Source organism: Castor canadensis, chromosome 15, assembly GCF_047511655.1.
Source record: "Castor canadensis chromosome 15, mCasCan1.hap1v2, whole genome shotgun sequence".
NCBI classification, from domain to species: domain Eukaryota; kingdom Metazoa; phylum Chordata; class Mammalia; order Rodentia; family Castoridae; genus Castor; species Castor canadensis.
The window spans coordinates 71,761,950-71,782,407 of NC_133400.1; the positions used below are offsets into that span (position 1 = coordinate 71,761,950).

Here is a 20,458-nt window from a genome sequence, read left to right on the forward strand (position 1 = left end):
GACTGAAATGTCCAGTTTTCAGCAACAACAACAAAAAATCATAAGGCACACAAGATACAGAAATTAAACCCAATGAAAGGAAAAAAATAAGCCAACATCCCTGAGAAAGACCAGATGGTGGACTTGCTAGACAATAACTTTAAAACTCCGTTAGACATACTCAAAGAACTAAAGAAAGACATGGAAAAAGTCAGAAAATGATGTATAAACAAAGTGGAAATATTAGTAAAAAGATAAGAAACCTAAAAGAGAAGCCAAAAACAAAACCCCCTCTGGAAGTGGAAAGTAAAATAATTGAAGTGAAAATTCAGTAAAGTGATTCAAAAGCAGATTTGAACATGCAAAAGAAAGAATCAGTGAATCTGACAAATTTGCAATTGATACAATTGAAATGATCAACTGTAGAACAGAAAAAAAAAGACTGAATATCCTTGGAATCTATGGGACACCATCAAATGGACAGATATATGCATCATAGGAATCCCAAAAAGAAAAGAGAGATTATTCAAAGAAATAATGACCAAAATTTCCCCAAATCTGATGGAAGACAAAATGATGATTAATGAACTCTAAGTAAGAGGAACTCAAGATACCTACACCAGTACATATAATAATCAAACTGTCAAAAGACAATAGAGAATCTTGAAAACAAGAGGAGACAAGAGACACTTCATATACAAGAGACATTCAATAAGATTGTCAACAGATTTCTCATCAGAAACTTTGGAACCAGAAGGGAGTGGACCATTTGAGTTCTGTAACACAAATAGAGCTCTATGGATGGATGACAGTGATAGTTGCACAACAATCTGATCATATGTTTTGGTATTCCCCCTCTCATTGGTATACTATTTTTTAATTTATTTATATTCTTATTATTGTGCTGGGTAGGGGTACTTTGTGGCATTTACAAAAGTTCTTATAATATATCAAATAAATCATGCTTGAATTCACCATCTCCATCATTCTCCTTTATCCTCCTCCCCCCATTACTGGAATAGTTTCAGCTGGTCTCATTTTCCATTTACATACATGCGTACAGAGTATCTGCACCATGTTTGTCCTCCCATGCCCCTCCCCCACTCTGGTACCAGCCCCCAATGTGAATGTACTTAATGCCATCCAACTGGATATTCCAAATGGTTACATAGTAAGTTTTATGTTACATATTTTACTATAATAAAGACAGTTACAAATTTTAAAAGTCAGTAACATAAAAACATTTTATAGCTGACATAGGATAAAAATGCCTATGACTTCCACATTTGTTGCTCCTGAACTTAATATACCAAATGATATTCCATGTTCTCTCCAGCTTTAACAATGAATGAGACTATAAGCTGAATCAAAGTGGCTGGATCATTCCAACCACCTCTTCTGGCAATACTGATGTGATTTCCCTCGAAAAATCATTCTCTCTCCAGTCTACCTGGCTATAGATCTTCTCTTTTCTTTACAATCTTGTTCTAGCTGGTGCTTAGGATGCAGAAGGCTCTACGTTCAATCCTCAGTACCAAAAATGAAAAAAAAACTTAGTTCATATCTTATAATGTAGAGTGCTTTCTCTAAAGACATCAAGATCACATTGCTTGCTGCCCTCTCCTTGGCTTTGGACATATGAATTATTGCACCTTGAACTGTCTTGCACCATTCAATTCTTTTTTCTTTTTATTTATTAATTTTTTGCAATGCTGGGGACCAAACCCAGGGCCTTGCACATTCTAGGCAAGTATTCTACCACTAAGCTAGATCATCAGCCCTGTGTCATTCAATTCTGTCTGACTCTATCTACAGACTCTGTTCCTCTAGACTCTGTCTAGAGACTGATCATAGAGTTGAGTGTATATCACACATATTCATGCTTCACTGTCAGCACTGATTCTTGTCCTATTTTTCATTCCCTTTTGTCCCACTCATCTCTCTCATTGTCCTTTCTTCTGCCACACATAAAAATCTATTCACTTGAAACTCCTTAGGAATTACAATTTTAGCTGAAGACTAAGATCATTTACATTTGTAGTTCAAAACACTTATTTTAAAATAAGAAAACTTAAAATAAGGGCAAAATAGTTTCTGCTGGGTATTGAGGGGGTGGAGGGGGAGAGGGAAGAGGTGAAGTGGGTGGTAAGGGAGGGGGTGGGGGCAAGGGGGAGAAATGACCCAAGCCTTGTATGCACATATGAATAATAAAATAAAACAAAACAAAAAAAACCTTAAAGAACCCCCCCCAAAAATAAATAAATAAAATAAAATAAGAAAAACTAAGTGCAAAGAAAAACTACAAGGAAAGTCCTCTTTGGCTCACCTAAAGTTATAATGTTATGGAAAGGCACACTTGGTAACTTATATTAAAATTTTATATCTGGGTTGAGGTAATTTGTTTCTATGTCATATAAATTCCTAGGTATAGTTTTCTTTTATCTGTTCCTAAGTAAAAAACAAAAATAAAATTTTCAAAATGTCTGGAATCCACTCTTAAATTCACATGCATTTTAGAATTTTTTTGGTATGACTTAATTATGTAATTTAAACAACTAAAAACTGAAATTTTAAATCTCTCTCAGAGCACAGGGCAATACACACCAATGAGAAAAAAAATTCTCTAGCATATTTAGCAAAATTTGTTCCACCTCCTCAATTACTCTCTTGGGGGAAAAAATCTTTCTTGGTTCACGGTCTCTTGGAGAATGGGAGGCCCCAGGTAACTTTGTTGCACTCCCTCCCCGGCCATAGTTAACTGGAAGCCAAGCAGATATCTGGTCATTTTGGGCCAAGTGAATTCCTTCTCCCACTCCAAATTCCTTTAGATTTGATGTGCTAAAAGTCCAGGTCTCAATTAGTTGTTGAAGGGCTGGCAGAGAAGTTCGAGTGGTAGAGTACCTGCCTAGCAAGTGTGAGGCCTTGAGTTCAAACCCAGAACCGCCACAAAGAAAAAATAAGTAAATTAATTAATTTAAAAAACCCACTCAATTAGCGTTCAACTCAAAACACCCTGGTGGCACTGGGCCAAACACACTTGGGGTGTTGAGTTTGCTGGTTTTGAATTATATTTGGGCAGCATGATTGCTTCTGCATGATCTACAAACACTCATAGAGAAGAGCATCTGTTTCTCTAGGAAGACTACAAACAAAGACATTCTCACTGCACAACATCAAAATCAGGAAGTTTAACACTGATATATATCTATCATCTAGCCTCCAAAGCTCATTCAAATTTCATCAATAGCACCATATATGTCCTTTCCAGCAACAACAAAAATCAATCCAAGATTAGGTGCTGCTCTTAGTCACCATGTCCATTTAATCCCATTTATCAGAGTAGTCCTCAATCTCCTTGAAACCCATGACCTCAACATTTATTTATTTATATATATATTTTTTTTTATGGGACTGGGGTCTGAACTTAGGGCTTTGTGCTCACAAAGCAGGCACTCTACCACTTTAGCCACACCTCCAATGTGGCTCTGGTTATTTTGCTCTGGTTATTTTGAAGATGGTGTCTCATGAACTATTTGCCTGGACTGGCCTAGAACTGCTATCCTATTGCTTTTAGCCTCTCAAGCAGCTAAGATTATTGGTGTGAGCCACTGGCTCCTGGCTGAACTCAATGCTTTTAAAGATTTATTTGGGTTGGTTGATATTCCCTCATGATTTTATTTTTGGTAAGAATGTCATGGAGGTGATTTGGAGAAGTCTCCTCATTGCATCCTATCTATCAGGAGGTACGTTTTCATCTGCCCCAACTATTTGTTATGTTCACTTTGGTCTCTCAGTTAATGGATGTCTGCCAAGCTTCTCCCTAGGGAAGTTTCATTTTTTTCTTTTTGTAATTAATAAACATTTTATGGAGAGATATTTGGAGACTCTAAGACTATCCACATTTCTAATCAAAATTTACCCTGCTATTGTTGGCAATTCATTTAAATTTTGGGGTAAATTAATTTTTATGATGATAGTTGCCCAATGATGGTTTTTAAAAATTCCATTATTCCTCCTATCTTTATGGTTGGCATTCTTCTGTAAGGAAATACTTTTTCCTCTCTTCTTTCATTTATTTATGTGCAAATATATGACAGTATAGATTAATGGATCTCTATTTTATTCAATGGATGACTTTTATTACCACAATTAGTATCATTACTTTGATGCTCAAACTGTGCCAAATCTGGCTAGTGACAACCCCTTCCAAGCTCGAATCTGTGTTTCTCTGACATGTATCTATCATTCTTTGAGTACTTACTTTACATTTTGGACACAGTAAGTTTCAAGCTACCTTATATATCCCTAAAATAAGACATTATCCAAGAATCCTAGCTTTCTTTTAGTTGATAATTGTATTTAAAACCCAAAAGCCAATGGGTGGGGTGTAGATCAAGTGAGAAAGTGCTTGCCTAACAAGCACAAGGCCCTGGGTCCAATCCCCAGTACTGCAAAATCAGTCCACCTAACAAAAGACACCAATAGCTAAGTGCTTAGTGTGTTCTCTCTTGCAGCATGAATGCTCCCAAAATCTCTTGGTAGAGATGGCAAGGTAACATATACACATATTCCACACATATTATATTTATTTTCCTATTTATGTATATTGAAAAGCCGTAAATTCACAATGTACCTATAATTCCAATCTCTGATTATTCCCTTTTCTTTTTTGCATTTCTTTTCTCTAATGGCCAGGAAACCTGGTCCCTATTAACCTCAGTATATTTCACCAAGGGAATTAAGTCCCCAGATTCTTCTCTCTGTTCCCTATTGTTCTCCTTACCTTACTCTGGCTCTGATAACCCACTTGGGGTTACCACCATCACCTCACATGGGATGCCCTTCTTGTCATATTTGGGGACCTAACCCAGGTTCCCACCCAGGATACCACCATCAACACCCTCCAAGCAGGGATGCCTATCTCACCCCAGTCAGCTCTGAGCTGTGTGCTGAGCTGCGCTCCCTCCTGCCATGCAAGCTTGTCCCCCACCCCGTCCCCCAATGGCCTTTGTTCTGAATTCTTCAGGAAGAAAGAAAGGAAGGATAATTCTTAGTTTTTAAGTTCAGATGTACATGCCTCACTTGATGCTAACAAGTGGGTTATTAATGAATAAATCACAACTTCTCTTTGACCTACATTACACTTTGGGGATTTGGTCTAACTAAAATGGGGCATGTGGGCAATAAGAGATTTAAAGTTATAAAATATTCTGTCATAAGAACGATGTCTAAATAAATCACAAAAGGTACATTCTGTACTTCCAAATTGAAATGTTAACTATCCTATTAGAAATTAAGTTCCCCAGAGGAAAATCCACAGAAATGAGAACTGGGGACTGCCCTTTAAACTTAGTCTTTCATGTTCTATTCAAGATGAGGACTACTTTTTCAGACATTAGCTGACTTGCCTAAAGGGGTTTATCTCCTGGGAGGTCATATTATTTATTGGCTGATCACATACCAGTGACTGCTAATGCATTCCATTAATAGTGCTTACAAGCTCACTTGTCTTTTTAATCTCTAAGGTGTTTGGTGGTTTTAACAAAAAAAATAAAATGTTTTCTTAAATGCTATATTTGTGACTAGTATTAGCAACCCGAATCTTGCTTTTAGTGTACTTAATTTGCTTGATATTGAAAGTAATAACAAATTCTAGAAAAGAGCTATTTTTTAAAACATAAAGAAGCACACAATGAGGGATTATTTCAGCAACTATTTATCAAGTACCTACTATGCATACAGCACTGAGTAGGAAGATAGGGGATATTATTTTCTGGCAATGGTAATAGCTCAGATTTTCAGAATTAGCATATGTTAGTAATTACACACTAAATAGTTTACTCTAGCATGCTATTTCAGTTTTATAACAACCAACCTCATAAGGTAGAAACTATTCTTTTTTCACATTGGCAGCTGATAGACTGATGCCCTTGGAGATTTTAAAGGGACTTTCTCATGGTCACACATGTGTTGGGAAAGTCCTCCTTCTCATTCACTTATTCATTGTGCAGTACTTACTAAACACCTGTGTTGGATTCCAGGGAAAAAGTAATAGACCCCAATGGAAATCCTGTCATTATGAAGCTTAGAGCATAGCAGAGCAGAAGTCAAATGAAACAGGATTACAATAGAGTATGAAGACATTTGCTAACTGAAGAGTAGAGTGTTGGGATGCACTCAATCAGGCCAATAGAGGTTAGCTAGGTATAGGGGTAAGGGAAGTTTTCTATGCAGAGAAAATAGCAGATTAAAACTCTATTTACTCTTGAATACATAGAAAATGATCATTTCTCCATTTTTGCTTTTAATTATTCTGGCTTTGCCTAAAGCCCCTTCCCATTGCCTGGGAGGTAAGCTTAATTGGACCCAATAAATGTGTAAGTCCTTTTAGACAGAGTTCAGTTTTTCCTGGATAAAAGTTTCACTCAATCTCTCAGATGGCATCTCTCCTCCTTCTCTTATAAGACCTCTCCCAGGTAGAAGAGGGAGGATCCTCAGACAATGATAGATCGCTAATCTCTGGAGCCATATGCATTTGTCTGTCCTGCTGGCCTCTCATGCTGTCATCTGCATCCATTGGGCTGTGATCTCATACAGACAGGGTTTTCCGAAGTTCTTCCTGTCAGATTAAGGCTCAGGACAGCGTGGGCTGGAGCTGAGAACACTTGAGTCCAGGTATGCTGCACATTCAGACCTGGCCTTGGCAATCAGCTCCATGCCTCATTATCTAACCCCCTTACCTCTCTAGGTCTCTCTGGCCTGATTCTCAGTTACTTTTTGGCTTTTGGAAACTAGGGTAAAGGTAAAGGTAAAATTAGGTAAAGACCTAACTTTAGCTTTTTCTTCTACTGAATCATGTAGGGTAGCAGTACCAGGGCTCACCCTATTCAGGGCAGCAGCAATGTGAATGAGAGTGGAAGGAAATGCAAGGAGAGGATCTTCTTCCTGCCCTCCTCATTTTCACTTGTTAAAAGCTCATCTTGCTCTCTTACCTTGTTCTCTGCTTCAGCTTTCCACAATTACCCTAAAACTGCAAAGGCTCTCCCTCCCTTTTCTATGCTCTCTTACATGAAACCCTCTGGTATATCCCTGGAAATTCTCTCTTCATATGTGAAAGAGAAGATAAAGCAATTTAGACAGACTTTTTTCAGGAGACACCCTGGCCTTGCTATAAATTCCTATTTTTGAAGGTTAAAAACTGAATATTATGCATCATTGTATTGTATTTTTTTCTGGAATAATAAATCTTAATCACTCCCCAGAAATTTCTCAGGCACATTGGGGTGAAGAACAGGCTCTTCAATTGTGTGTGTGTGTGTGTGTGTATTTTTTCAGAGCTGGGATCAAACCCAGGTACTTGCTTATGCTAGGCAAGTACTCTACCATTGAGCTACATTCTTAGCCCAAAAGTTTCATTTGTACCTCCCCGATAACATAGACAAGAAACATTACTCTTGCATAGTAATATATGTAAGAGAAAGAGTGTGACACATTGAAGGTACTAAAATGGGCTGACCTGGCTAATAGGTAATAGGAAGACAGATACCTACCTACTGAGCACCAAAAGATATTAAAAAGATATTAATCATTAAGATTTATTTTGGTCCACTCTTTGATTTGACTTTAGTACAGAGTGAGAGACAAAAATCTAGTTTCATTCTTCTACATATGGATATACAGGTTTTCCATTTATTGAAGAGACTATCATTTCTTCAACATATGTGGCAACTTTGTTAAAAATCAGCTGGGTGTAACTGTATAAGCTTATTTCTGGGTCTTCTATTCTATTCCACTGGTTAAAATGTCTGGACGAGTACCATGCTGCTTTTCTTACTATGGCTCTGTAGTACAGTCTGAAATCAGGTATTGCATACCTCCAGTATTTTTGCTCAGGATTGCTTTGGCTATTTCAGGTCTCGAGGACTTTAATGTTAAGACCTGAAGCTTTGAAACTACTACAGAAAAACATAAGGAAAACACTAGAAAACATGGACATAGGAACAATTTCCTGAATGGGACTCTAACAGTTCAGCAAATAAGAGAAAGGATTGAAAAATGGGATTACATCAACTAAAAGCTTTGGCACAGCAAAGGAAATAGTCACTAGAATAAAGAGATAGTTTACAGAATTGTAGAAAATCTTTGCCAGATATTCATCTGACAAGGAATTAATAACCAGAGTATATGGGGAGCCCAAACAAATAAACTCCAAAAGAATCAATAATTCAATTAATAAATGGGCAAATGGTTTGAACAGATAATTCTCAAAAGAAGTGTAAGTGGTCAAAAAATTCATGAAGAAACATCTCTGACCATAAAGGAAATGCAAATCAAAATGACATTGACATCATTTCACCCAGTCAGAATGGCTATCATCAAGAACAAAAACAACAACAATTGCTAGCAAAGACGATGGGGAAAATGAATCCCAGAGTTGGTGGGATTGTAAATTAGTACAGCCACTATAGAAATCAGTATGGAGGTTCATCAAAACACTAAACATAGAACTACCATATGACCCAGTGGTACTACACTTGGATATATATATACTGAAGAAAAGAAATAGAGCTTATTGCAGCACTATTCAAGATAGCCAAGCTGTGGAATCAGCCTAGGAGTAGATAAATAAAACATAGTACAAATACTCAATAAAGTATTATTCATCCATAAGTAAGAATGAAATGATGTCATTTGTAGGAAAATGGATGGAATTGATGATCATGTTAAGTGAAACAAGCTGAATTCCAAAGAACAAAGGTCACATATCATCTTTCTCTCATACGCAGAATGTTGACCTAAAATATATGTACACATACACACACACACACACACACACACACACACACACACACACACACACAGAGCAAGACAGAGAGAATGAGAGAGAGAGTGAGTGAGAGAGAGAGAACAAGAGAGAGAGAGAACCAGGTAACGTCTGTAATCCTAGTTACTTAAGAGACAGAGATCAGTTTGAGGCCAGTCAGGGCAAAATGTTCAAGAAACCCCATCTCAATCAATAAAAGCTGGGTACAGTGGTACATGCCTGTTATCCCAGCTACATGGTTAACATAAATAGGAGGATCATGGTCCAGTTCTGCCCAGACATCAATTTGGAGCCCTATCCCAAAACTAACTGAAGCAAAAAGGACTAGGGGCATGGCACAAGTGGTAGACCATTCTTAGATTTTAGTTTGTACCAAAACCTACTGATCATATTAGGCAAAGTGAATCCCATGCCCTCTTACCATGGAGAATAGAATAGAAATATAATTATTATATCATATGCAAATAATAACATTTAGGTATTGCACACTATGAATACATTTAATAGTCAACTATTGCTGAAAGACAAGACTACTAACCAAATAATCTAAAACCCCAACTCTCATTTTGTTAGCTAACTTATGACCGTTTTCTAAAGATGTCCTATAAAAGGTCATTTTGGACTAGGGATGTAGCTTGGTAAAGTGCTTGCCTAGCATACGCTAGGTCCTGAATTCCATCCCCAGCACCACAAAAAAATTATTATTTGTGGTGGTACTGGGCTTTGAACTCAGGGCTTCACATTTGGTAGGCAGGTACTATTTGAGTCACACCTCTATTCCTCTTTTGATCTGCTTATTTTGGAGATAGGGTCTTGCTTTGCTCCCCCAACCTGGCCTGAACCACCATTCTCCTATTTATGCTTCCTGCAGTAGCTAGAATGACAGGTACATGCCACCGCCCAGTTCCTGCCCAGGTCTCATGGACTATTTGTACAGGCTGGCCTGAAACCATAGTCCTCCTCATCTCTGCCATCTCTTTCCCCAGTAGCTAGGATTATAGGTGTGAGCTACTGGTGACAGGCCAAAAAAGATTATTATTAATAAATAAACTTTATTTATTACCTAGGTGTCTGCTTTTATATTGGAAAGTATCACAGAAAGCTACTTTTCTTAAAGCTACTAGTATACCATTTTTAAAATTTAATGCCTGGAAAAAATGTATACTTACATTTGTTTTTAATAATTTTCAATCTAGGCTGTATGTATGGTAGTCATTTTCTTAGAGCAAGGACATCATGAGATCTCAAGATAAATGTCATTTTCCCTGGGTCTGTTTTAGAGTGGGAATTATTTTCTGGGAAGAATAATAGCCCTTCCTATGAGGAGTGTTTAGCTGTTCTTGTTGCTTTTAATTTCAAGCCAAATGAGATACTGATTTTCCCCTATTTTCAATGCACAGAAAAAGCAAGAATGTTGGAAAATAGTCAAGTCACATCACAGTAGTTTGTTACAGCTCAAACACAGACATTTTAAACAAAACTTACCAAAATCTACTAGTTTAACCCCGCCCTCAGTGGTCAATAGGATGTTATTTCCTTTTATATCTCGGTGAATAGTTTTGTTGTTATGCAGATGTTGAAGACCCTAGAAGGTAGGAAATATATAATGAGTATTAAAGCATCAAAAAAGCACATTTTTAAGACAAGGCATTTGTATCAAATCAGTAGGAAACACGTCAAAATTAGCATTCAAACACTTTTAAATGTTTCACATTGAGTTACTCAAATCAAAGTGCATCATTTCTACTTTGGATTATGTAAAAATACACAAGACCAGAGCATGCCACATACTTCTTTAACATAATGGCAAGTATGACAAAAATTTCAGACTTTGCATTTACTTTTTCATCAATAAATACTGATGCAGTGATATTTTTCTAAAAACAGGGGACACATTTTTAAATTAGAACTACCTCATAATTAATGCACAAAGAATTTAAATTGCCTTACCATTAGTGCTTCATGTAAAATATAGGCAATTATAGGCTCACTCATTCTTTCTCCCCTCTTCAGAAATCCTTTTACAAGATCAGTCACGGATCCTCCATTGCACAGCTGAAAATGAACATTTCAAGATGGACATTTAAAAGGACATGACATTTTAAGTTCTTGATATAAAAAAGTTTTCCTAAAACACTTTAAAATATTAATCCAAGAGGCTGAGTGCAGTGGTTTGTGCCTGTAATCCCAGTTGCTCAGAAGGCAGAGATCAAGAAGTCTGCAGTTCAAGGCCAGCCCAGGCAAAAAGTTAGCAAGACCCATTTCAATTATGAAGCTGGGTGCAGTGATGCACACCTGTGATCCAACTATGTGGGAGGCCATAGGTAGAAGGACTGTAGTCTGAGAACCCATGTGGGCAAAAATGCAACCTGAAAAGAGTTTGGGGACATGGCTTGCCTAGCAAGTGCAAGGCCCTGAGTTCAAGCCCCAGTACTACCAAAAAGGGTCATTCCAATTTTCTGTTTTAAATGATTGCTCTTAACTATTCACAATAGCCAAGTTATGGAAACAGCCAAGATGCCCCAGCACTAACGAATGGATTAAGAAAATGTGGTATCTATACACAATGGAATTTTATGCAGCCATGAAGAAGAACGAAATGTTATCATTCGCTGGTAAATGGATGGAATTGGAGGACATCATTCTGAGTGAGGTTAGCCTGGCCCAAAAGACCAAAAATCATATGTTCTCCCTCATATGCGGACATTAGATCAAGGGCAAACACAACAAGGGGATTGGACTTTGATCACAAGATAAAAGCGAGAGCACACAAGAGAGATATGAGATAGGCAAGACACCTAAAAAATTAGTTAGCATTTGTTGCCCTCAACGCAGAGAAACTAAAGCAGATACCTTAAAAGCAACTGAGGCCAATAGGAGAAGGGGACCAGGAACTAGAGAAAAGGTTAAATCAAGAAGAATTAACCTAGAAGGTAACACACATGCACAGGAAATTGTGAGTCAACTCCCTGTATAGCTATCCTTATCTCAACTAGCAAAACCCTGTTCCTTCTATTATTGCTTATACTCTCTCTTCAACAAAATTAGGCCGGTTGTGGTGGCGCACGCCAGTAATCAACGAGGTGAAGAGGAAGAGGCAGGAGGATCACGAGTTCGAGGCCAGCCTGGGCTACACTTCTAAAATGGATCGTTATGTGTACACAGGATTTAGGACAGTCCAGCTGTACTGCTTGTTGCTATGGATGATTTTGTTCTTTGCTTCATGTGTTTGTTTCCTGTAATGCACATGTTAACTTAATAAAGGTTATTTTAAAAACCTGAAAAAAAAAACACAAAAAAACAAAAAACAAAATTAGAGATAAGGGCAAAATAATTTTTGCAGGGTATCGAAGGGGAGGGTGGAGAGGGAAGGGGTGAGGTGGGTGGTAAGGGAGAGGGTGGGGACAGGGGGGAGAAATGACCCAAGCCTTGTATGCACATACAAATAATAAAAAAATAAATAAATAAAAATAAATGATTGCTCTTATTATCTTTATGATTTTGCAAAGAGTGAACATAAACAGTTATACTTCTATACAATTGTGATTATTGTAACACAGTTTTTGTGTAAATTAATTTTCAGAAGAGATTTGAAGAAATACTGGGTTTGCTTGATTTTTAAATTTGAGAATAAGAATTGTGATTCTACAAATTATTCCCTAATTTTAGGATGCAGGGCTTATTGATTAACAGTGCAATAAATTCTATGGCCTCAATACACAGCTACATATTATTTCACATGTACAGTAATTTTAAAAATGCATCCTTGGAAGGGAGGATGGGGGAAGAGAAGTGGAGGGCGAATTAAAGTACGATATATTTGATACATTGTAAGAACCTTTGTAAATGCTTCAGTGTACCCATACCCAGCACAACAATGAAAAAATCTAAAACATAAATAAATGAATAAATAAAATAACAATGTACTCTTTTTGGCAAAATTTGAGAATGCAATGAAGTAAAGATTACAAATAATACTTCAGGAAACCATAAAAATTTTTATGTTTCCTTGTTCTTCAACACCCTCCCTTCTTACCCCAAAATGCAGAAAGAATCTAAATAGAGAAAAATAGGAAGGAATATGGTAGGGGAATTTTTCATATCTGAATCCTCACAGTTAGGTAATACTAAATTCCACAGAAAAGTTTCAAAGGAGCTACACTATTTACAAAACAGATTATACTGATATTATCAGTGAATATGAGAGATAATGTTATTTAGTCAATGGTTCTGGACCAAGAGAAGGTCTCAGGATGCTTTGATCAATCCTTGATCCCTGATGGCTGATAATTTATCATTTGCCTTCAGCCTTGCCCATCCCTGCAGGGCTGTTGTTTGGTCTCTCTCACCCTGATCTATTGGACCTCCTTTCCCATCTGGCCTTTAGTACCCACCAGTGCCTTAGAATTAAAAGAGTCATCATTTCCCTGGCCCACCTCTAACTCAAGTGCAGTCAGGGAAAGTATGTGAAAGCAAGTGTAGTTTTAGCATCCTAGTTTTGAAATACTGAGTAATTTTCTCAAAAGTTTTTTAATGTGGTGATTAAGCCTTGCTGGATGTCTGCACACTTCTGGTACATTATGAATCAGACAGTAACAAATAAGGTGCACTCACCACTCACTTGATGCCAGGAATATTTCTAATCAATTTATGTGAATTAATTCTAAACCTTGTCATTCTCTGAAGTAGATATTGTCATCTCCATATTAAAGATGAAGAAACAGAATCACACTTAAAATTGGTATCTTTCTATAGTCAAAGAAAATGGTTTTCAGCTTATACAAAAATATGTAGAGTCTATCATTTCAAGACTTTCATTTTCATTTGTATCTGGAAGGGGAATGCCCTTTTAGCTGGATAAATGCCAGAGTGTTGCTACCCTGTAAGTAGAATGCAGGATCAGACTGCCTCTACTGTGGCCCAGCATGATTCACAAAATTACTTCACAACTGACTGAAAAGAAATTGAGTCTTTTAAAATGCCAAGCCACTTTTTTAAAAAAAGGACTCAGGTTTGAGAACTAGCTTTAAACTTCCTAAAAATCACTGCAGGGAGGCTAAATTTCTTTTCCTGTTTCTCTAAAATGTGGCCTCTCTATAGTTGCACTTTCTGCAGTTGACTATTGAAAAAATGTGAAAATTATCAGAATCAAAATGGAGTCACCTATGTCAAGTCTACCAAAAAAATAAAGCTGGAAGGTTGTGAAGAAAGAGTTCTTATGCACAACTGCCTGCTAGTAGCTCTCACAAAAGACTATCAGAACTACAAACTTGCGTAAAAGTCACCACAAACTTATACAAAAGTACTTCTGCAAGGACATCTGTCCAGCAATTGTCCATTCAACCTCAGAATGATAATACTTGTTATTAATCATTGTGCCAAGGATTATTGCTTCAGAATATCGATGGAATCCTCCTTTTTGTCTTTAAAAACTTCTTTTCTCCACCTCTTTGAATACACCCATAATTTACTAGGGCATGTGTAATCCCACTGCAATGTTCTGATTTCCAAAATAAACATCCATGTTTTTTGGAGAAAACCTGATTGTTTTACTTAGGTTGACACCATATTATGTTAATGAAAGGGTCAACTGTGTGGCTTCCTTGACTTGGGATATAAGTTTCAGATCCATTTGTGCTATTGCACATTCTTTTTAAGATGATGTTTTAACCTGGATTCTTCTTTTAATGCTGAGTAGTCCACTGGATGGATGAGTCACTGTTTATCTGGTACTAAATGAAAAACACAAGTCGTTTCCAGTTTTTAGCAATTATGAGTAAAACCTCTGTCAACATTATTGCATAGGTTTTCATGTGATCTAAGTTTTCATTTCTCTTGGGGAAGTACCTGAGAAGAAATTTCTGAGTCCTACAAGTCATATGTTTCAAGGTATCAACATTTGCCAAACTGCTTCCCAAAGTGGTTGTACTATTCTGCATCCCACAAGCAATGTATGAGAGTTCCATTTGCTCCACAGCATTACCAGCACTTGATTTTGTGAGGTGTTTTCTTAAAAGCATGGCGAATAGTAGTGGTGTCTCACTATGGTTTTAATGTGGATTTGCCTAATGACTAATGGTGTTGATCATCCTTTCCTGTACTGATTTGTCATCTATATATTTTTTGGGGGGAAGTATCCAAACTTTTTGTTCATTTTTTGTTGATTGGTTGTTTTCTTGTTATTGAAATTTGAGAATTCTTTAAATAATCTGAGTAGAAATCCTTTATCAGATGGGTGTTTTGTGTTTTCTTCCAGGCCATGTGTTGCCCTTCTCTCTCTCTCTTTCTCTCTCTCTCTCTCTCTCTTTTTTGGTGATACTGGGGTTTGAACTAGGGCCTTGCACTTGCTAGGTAGGTGCTCTACCATTTGAACCACTCTGCAAGCCTTTTTTGTGTCAGGCATTTTCAAGATAGGGGCTCAGTCTTGCAAACTATTTACCTAGGCTGACTTCGAACTGTGATCCTCTTAATCTCTGCCTCCTGAGTAGCTAGAATTACAGATGTGAGCTGCTGGTGCCCGACCACACCCAGCTTTTATTAGTTGTGATAGGGTCTCAAGAATTTTTTGACTGGGCTGAACTTAAACTGTCATCCTCCTGATCTTGGCTCCTGAGTAGCTAGGATTACAGGTGTGATCCCCCATACCCACCTTCATGTTAAGTGTCTTGTGAAGAGAAGAAGCTCTAAATTTATCATTTAAAAAATTTTATGGAATGTACTTTTTGTGCTATGTCTAAGAAATCTTTGTCTTATCTAAGGTCACGAAACTTTTCTCATATAATTTCTTTAGGAAATGTTATACCTTTTTGATTTTACCTATAGGTAGGTCTGTGATCCATTTGACTTAATTTTTGTATATGGTGTGAAGTATGGGTTGTGTATGGTTGTCCAATTATATAGCACACTTGTGTATTCAGCAAATTGTCCGAGAAACAGAAGATGCAACTCTGAACTGAGTTTAAAATCTAGCTGCCAATGTCAAGAATGGGCAGATCTTAAGTGCATATTGCTAAGTGAAAGAGGCAATCTGAAAAGGCTACCTACTGTATGATTCCAATTGTATACCATTATAGAACAGGCAAAACCAAAGGCAAAAAACATTGAGCAGTTGTCAGGAGTTTGGGGTGGGAAGTAGGAGGGATGAATAGACAGAGCACAGAGAAATTTTAAAGCAGTGAAACTATGTCTCTATAATGCTGTGATGGTGGATACAGGCAATTATAGAAATGTGTATTAAACATTTGTCAGAAACTGTACAAAACAGAGTGAACCCTAACGTAAACTATAAAATTTAGTTAATAATGTGCAATTGTTGACTTATAAATTGCAACAAATGTATCCCACTAATGCAAGATGTTGCTAACAGGAGAAGTGGAGAGGCATTGAAGGGGTCTATTGGAGGTCCCTATATTTTCTGTTTAATCTTTCTGCAAACCTAAACTTCTAAAAAAATAAGGTCTATTCATTTTTAGAAAAAAAAAAAACCAATTTGCTAACACTAAGAATATGCAAAGGGACCTGAAACAATGAAGGTACAAAATTAATCCAAGTTCAGTACAAATGAAGCACCCTTCTAGTGTCTTCTTAGAGTCTAAACTATTTATTTATGGTTGAATTCTATAACCAATACATTTTAACAGAAATGAGAGATAATGACCCAGAAAGAATTCTTGACAATATATACACAAATACACACATATTATATATACATACATATATATAATCACAATGAATATATATATATATTCATCATAATAGTGCTTTCATTTAAAATTGACTTTCAGGAGAGTTATAATTTATTTCTTCATATTCAACAAATATTTATTGATCAAAGATGACAAGGACAGCTTCTGCTTTAAGAGATTAAAGCTATAGTCAGAAGAGTGGGTTTCCAGCCACAGGTGACTTTGCTCCTGGGGACTCTTCAAAATGTCACTTTTTTATCACCAGGGCTGTGAAGCTGCCAAACACCCCCAAATGCAGAGGACAGTCCCCCACAATAAAGGGTCATCCAGGCCAAAATGTCAGCAGTGCCAAGGTTATAAAAACCCAGTTAGAGTAATAAAAAACAGTTACCAGGATTATATATCAGGCCTTGAAGTATAGTTATGTGGATAAGGATTTAAACACAAAGAAATTCACAGAGACTAGTAACAGTGAGTCTAAAAGGAAAAAAGAAAAGGTTTAAAGAGCAGATAGACGCTACTACCACATGTTGACAACAGTTTTCAATTTTTGTATATTTCTTCTGAAATATAGAACTGTGCATGGGGGGTTGATGATTTATTGTTTTCATCTTTACGTTTGCAGTTCTTTCCCTTCCTTCCTCCCTTCCTTCCTTTCTCTCCTTCCTCCTCCCTCCCCTATTAGGGATTGGACCTAGAGGTCTTCTAGCAAGTGCTCTACCACTTGAACTATGCCCTCAACCTTTTTTGTTTTTGAGACAAGTTCTTACTACTTTTGCCCAGGCTGACCTTGAATTCTCAATCTTCCTGCCTTTGTCTCCAGAGTAGTTGGATTACAGCTACCTGTAATTATCTGGATTATGTTTTTCAATAAAACTCAGAAGAAAGGCTTTTCTCTAAACAGATAAAATTTTGTGATCTTCACATAATAGAAATGAAATCCTATGACTTTCCTTAAGCTCACTAAATTTTTTAAAACAAGTATGAATATTACTACCAAAGCTGGAAAGTTCTTAATAGTAAAAGTAGGAAGCATGTCATTCACTATAGTAACTACACATACTATAATTGTGCAGGACACAGAATCTTGTAGGTGATTATACAATAATTTTCAGCAATGCTAAAACATTGAGTTGTTCTCTTCAGAAGGACCAATTAAAGTCACAGTAGAATGTGAGGTGAAAACATGAATAATAATTCTAAGAGTCTCTAACAAGTCACTGAGGTCAGAAAAAGAAAAAAGTGAAGTTTAAAGCAAAAAAGCAAAAAAGTTTAAAGAAAAAAAGAAGTTTAAAGCAAATAAGCAATCTCTCACCATGTAAATTTTGTTGCTTGAATTTCACCTGATAAATTCCATTAAAAAGTTAGGGAGGGCAAACACAACAATGGGATTGGACTTTGAGCACATGATAAAAGCGAGAGCACACAAGGGAGGGGTGAGGATAGGTAAGACACCTAAAAAATTAGCTAGCATTTGTTGCCCTTAATGCAGAGAAACTAAAGCAGATACCTTAAAAGCAACTGAGGCCAATAGGAAAAGGGGACTAGGAACTAGAGAAAAGGTGAGATCAAAAAGAATTAACCTAGAAGGTAACACACATGCACAGGAAATCAATGTGAGTCAATGCCCTGTATAGCTATCCTTATCTCAACCAGCAAAAACCCTTGTTCCTTCCTATTATGGCTTATACTCTCTCTACAACAAAATTAGAAATAAGGGCAAAATAGTTTCTGCTGGGTATTGAGGGGGTGGGGGGAGAGGGAGGGGGAGGAGGGGGTGGTAAGGGAGGGGGTGGGGATGGGGGGGCAGGGGGGGGAGAAATGACCCAAGCCTTGTATGCACATATGAATAATAAAAGAAAAAAAAAGTTAGGAGATACCTAAACCATTCTATTAAGATAGCAACTTCCTACATATGATCTATAATTAGCTCATATTTTAATTTATACTTAGTTAAATATTTCTTATAAATAATAAAGTACGATTTTAGGAGTTAGATGGTTTCACTCCTATTACCAACAAACACAGCCTCTTGTTTTTTCCAAGATAAAAGGCACTTTAAAACAAACTCAAATTCTTAAGAGTTTCATATATGAAAGGAATACAGTAAGTTATGAAAGCTAGATATTCAAGTTTTATTCATAGATAACACAGTATAATTGAAAATATCAGAAGCCCTATTTCTTTTATTCCTTCTACTATAGTGTTTGTTATATGAGTTATGAAAAATAGTTCATATTTAGAAACCAGAGGTTTGTCAGAAAAAACAAACAAAAACTATATAAAATTGCAAAGAGAGAGAACTCTCTTGTCTGTTATCTTGGTAGGAGGTTTATTCCTCTATCTGGAAGCAGTAGTAAGATGGAGAACAAAGAGAAAGGGCAAATGTCTTTCTTTTTTATGTATCTATTTTGTAAAGAACACATGCTAGCAGTTTTTTTTAATGACCTGTATTTATGGCTCTAAGCATAAGAAAGTGTCAGTGTAAGGTTAGACTCTTGTCCTTCAAAGTCATAAAATCCCTATTTATATGGCTTGAGATACACATTTCTTTACTCATTCTTCATTTATTTGTTGAGTTACACTGAGAAAAATTACCAGCCAATTATTTTAATTAAGATTAGTGACCAAGAAAATGACAAGTGAGAAAATTTTAAACCAAGTATTTTCTTAATTTTTCTTCCTCTTGAGTGTATATTTGTTTATCTGCTTGACCGTGGTTGTATCTACTGTTGGGGAAATCACTGAGTGAGGCTTATATGGACCTGGTTAGGAGGAATCCAGGTTCTTGATAGTCCCCTGCTTTTGGACCCTGCCCAGCCTCTCTGCACCCTTTCTATGCAGGGAATTTATTTCTCTGACTGGTGCTTGGTTTAATTTTCAGAATAGAAAATCAAATTTTCTATTTAATTTCTTAATGAAATTTCAAGAATTAGGTTACACTGAAAAAAAATGTGAGGAAAGGGTGAATACAACAAACATGGAAATGATTAAACTGACTGTAGGTACGAAAAGCAATTCACTACAAATACGACCACACAAGCAGCACCTTTGTTCTGCACTGGGGATTAGTACAATTCCAAAAGCCATCTTGAGTGAAATACACTTTTGCTCAACTAATATCAAATGCTTTTTCTGTACATAAAGAAAAAAAAAAAACCCTGAAAACTGAAGTATGATTTTGTTCTTAATGACTATAAAGGATTAAAATACATAAAATGAAATGCAAATATCTTTAATTAGGCAATAGATCATAAAAGGTGAAAATGACCTTATGTTTCCCTTTTAAAATAACAGCAGCAAAGTGAGTGACTACATCATATTTAGCTAGACAATCTTTAAATCACCAAAATAGACAATCCAGTGCCAAAACAGAGCGTAATGGTCTTCAATCAAAAAAAACTGGAGTGTAATATTCCTAAATCAGGGCTATAGTAAGTAAATAACAGAGCAATGCTGAAAATGAATTCTTTACCCTGGCAAAAGGCCAAGGTAATTGATTTTTGTGTTTTAAAAAACAAAAAACAACTTAAGTCAAAAGGGAGAATGTTCCAAAACCACATCGTTGCACCTTAACTAAGGCAGCCATGTACGTTCCCTGCATGTAATCTGTTTTTACTGTGTTGGAGAAAATAGGAGACGTTTACTCATTTTTCTGAACAAGGATTGCAAATTTCTGCAGTTAGTTAGCAATCCTCACGTTAGTAGTTTCTAAATTGTGTTTCACTTTCTCTGAGAATGTCCTAAGGTTGTTTGCTGAGTCTGACAATCTTCTGCATGAGGCCACAAAACTAGAAACTCTTCCAAGTGCTCATTCTAGTTTTTTTTTTCTTTTCCTTTTATTATTCATATGTGCATACAAGGCTTGGTTCATTTCTCCCCCCTGTCCCACCCCCTCCCTTACCACCCACTCCGCCCTCTCCCTCTCAAAACCCAGCATTTTGCCCTTATTTCTAATTTTGTTGTAGAG

General features: G+C 36.7%; 1 protein-coding gene across 1 annotated transcript in view; it reads right to left on the reverse strand.

The window, feature by feature from the left end:
• Myo3a (myosin IIIA) overlaps positions 1-20,458 on the reverse strand; it is a 205,286-nt gene that overhangs the window by 152,289 nt on the left and 32,539 nt on the right. Inside the window, exons 4-5 of the mRNA XM_074056480.1 lie at positions 10,754-10,858; positions 10,289-10,388 (exon numbers count right to left, since the gene is read on the reverse strand). Of these exons, the coding sequence (XP_073912581.1) occupies positions 10,289-10,388; positions 10,754-10,858 (205 nt within the window). The remainder of the gene's footprint in view (positions 1-10,288; positions 10,389-10,753; positions 10,859-20,458) is intronic.